This window comes from Acanthisitta chloris, unplaced genomic scaffold, assembly GCF_000695815.1.
Source record: "Acanthisitta chloris isolate BGI_N310 unplaced genomic scaffold, ASM69581v1 C16073965, whole genome shotgun sequence".
Classification (NCBI taxonomy): domain Eukaryota; kingdom Metazoa; phylum Chordata; class Aves; order Passeriformes; family Acanthisittidae; genus Acanthisitta; species Acanthisitta chloris.
Window position 1 is genome coordinate 1 of NW_008697766.1, and position 294 is coordinate 294.

Here is a 294-nt window from a genome sequence, read left to right on the forward strand (position 1 = left end):
CTGGACACAAGGGCTCAGGTCAGAAGGGACCATTAGGGCCGAGCAGAACAGCCTCCTGGCCCGGCAGGTCCCTCAGAGCCCTGCCCAGGCTGTGAGCACCCCAGGGAGGAGCCCGCGGAGCCTGTCCCCGAGCTCCCTCACGGAGCAGCAGTTTTACCTTGGAAGTATTCCACCTCCCGCTCCAGCTGCTGGAAGATCTCGTCAGCCTCCGCCCGGCCGAAGAGGATGCTGTAGTCACAGCTCAGCCCCTCGGCGCGGATCTGCCGCCGCGGGGAGCGGCCTGGGCCCAGCTCC

At 67.7% G+C, this 294-nt stretch overlaps 1 protein-coding gene across 1 annotated transcript; it reads right to left on the bottom strand.

Annotated features, from left to right (window-relative positions):
* Positions 1-157: 157 nt before the first annotated feature.
* On the bottom strand, positions 158-281 carry LOC103810350 (alpha-ketoglutarate-dependent dioxygenase alkB homolog 2-like; the record flags this gene model as incomplete). The annotated part of the gene is made up of 1 exon (XM_009083248.1): positions 158-281. A coding segment is annotated over one exon (124 nt), but the record flags the coding sequence as incomplete, so codon positions are not given.
* Between the last annotated feature and the right edge of the window lie 13 nt (positions 282-294).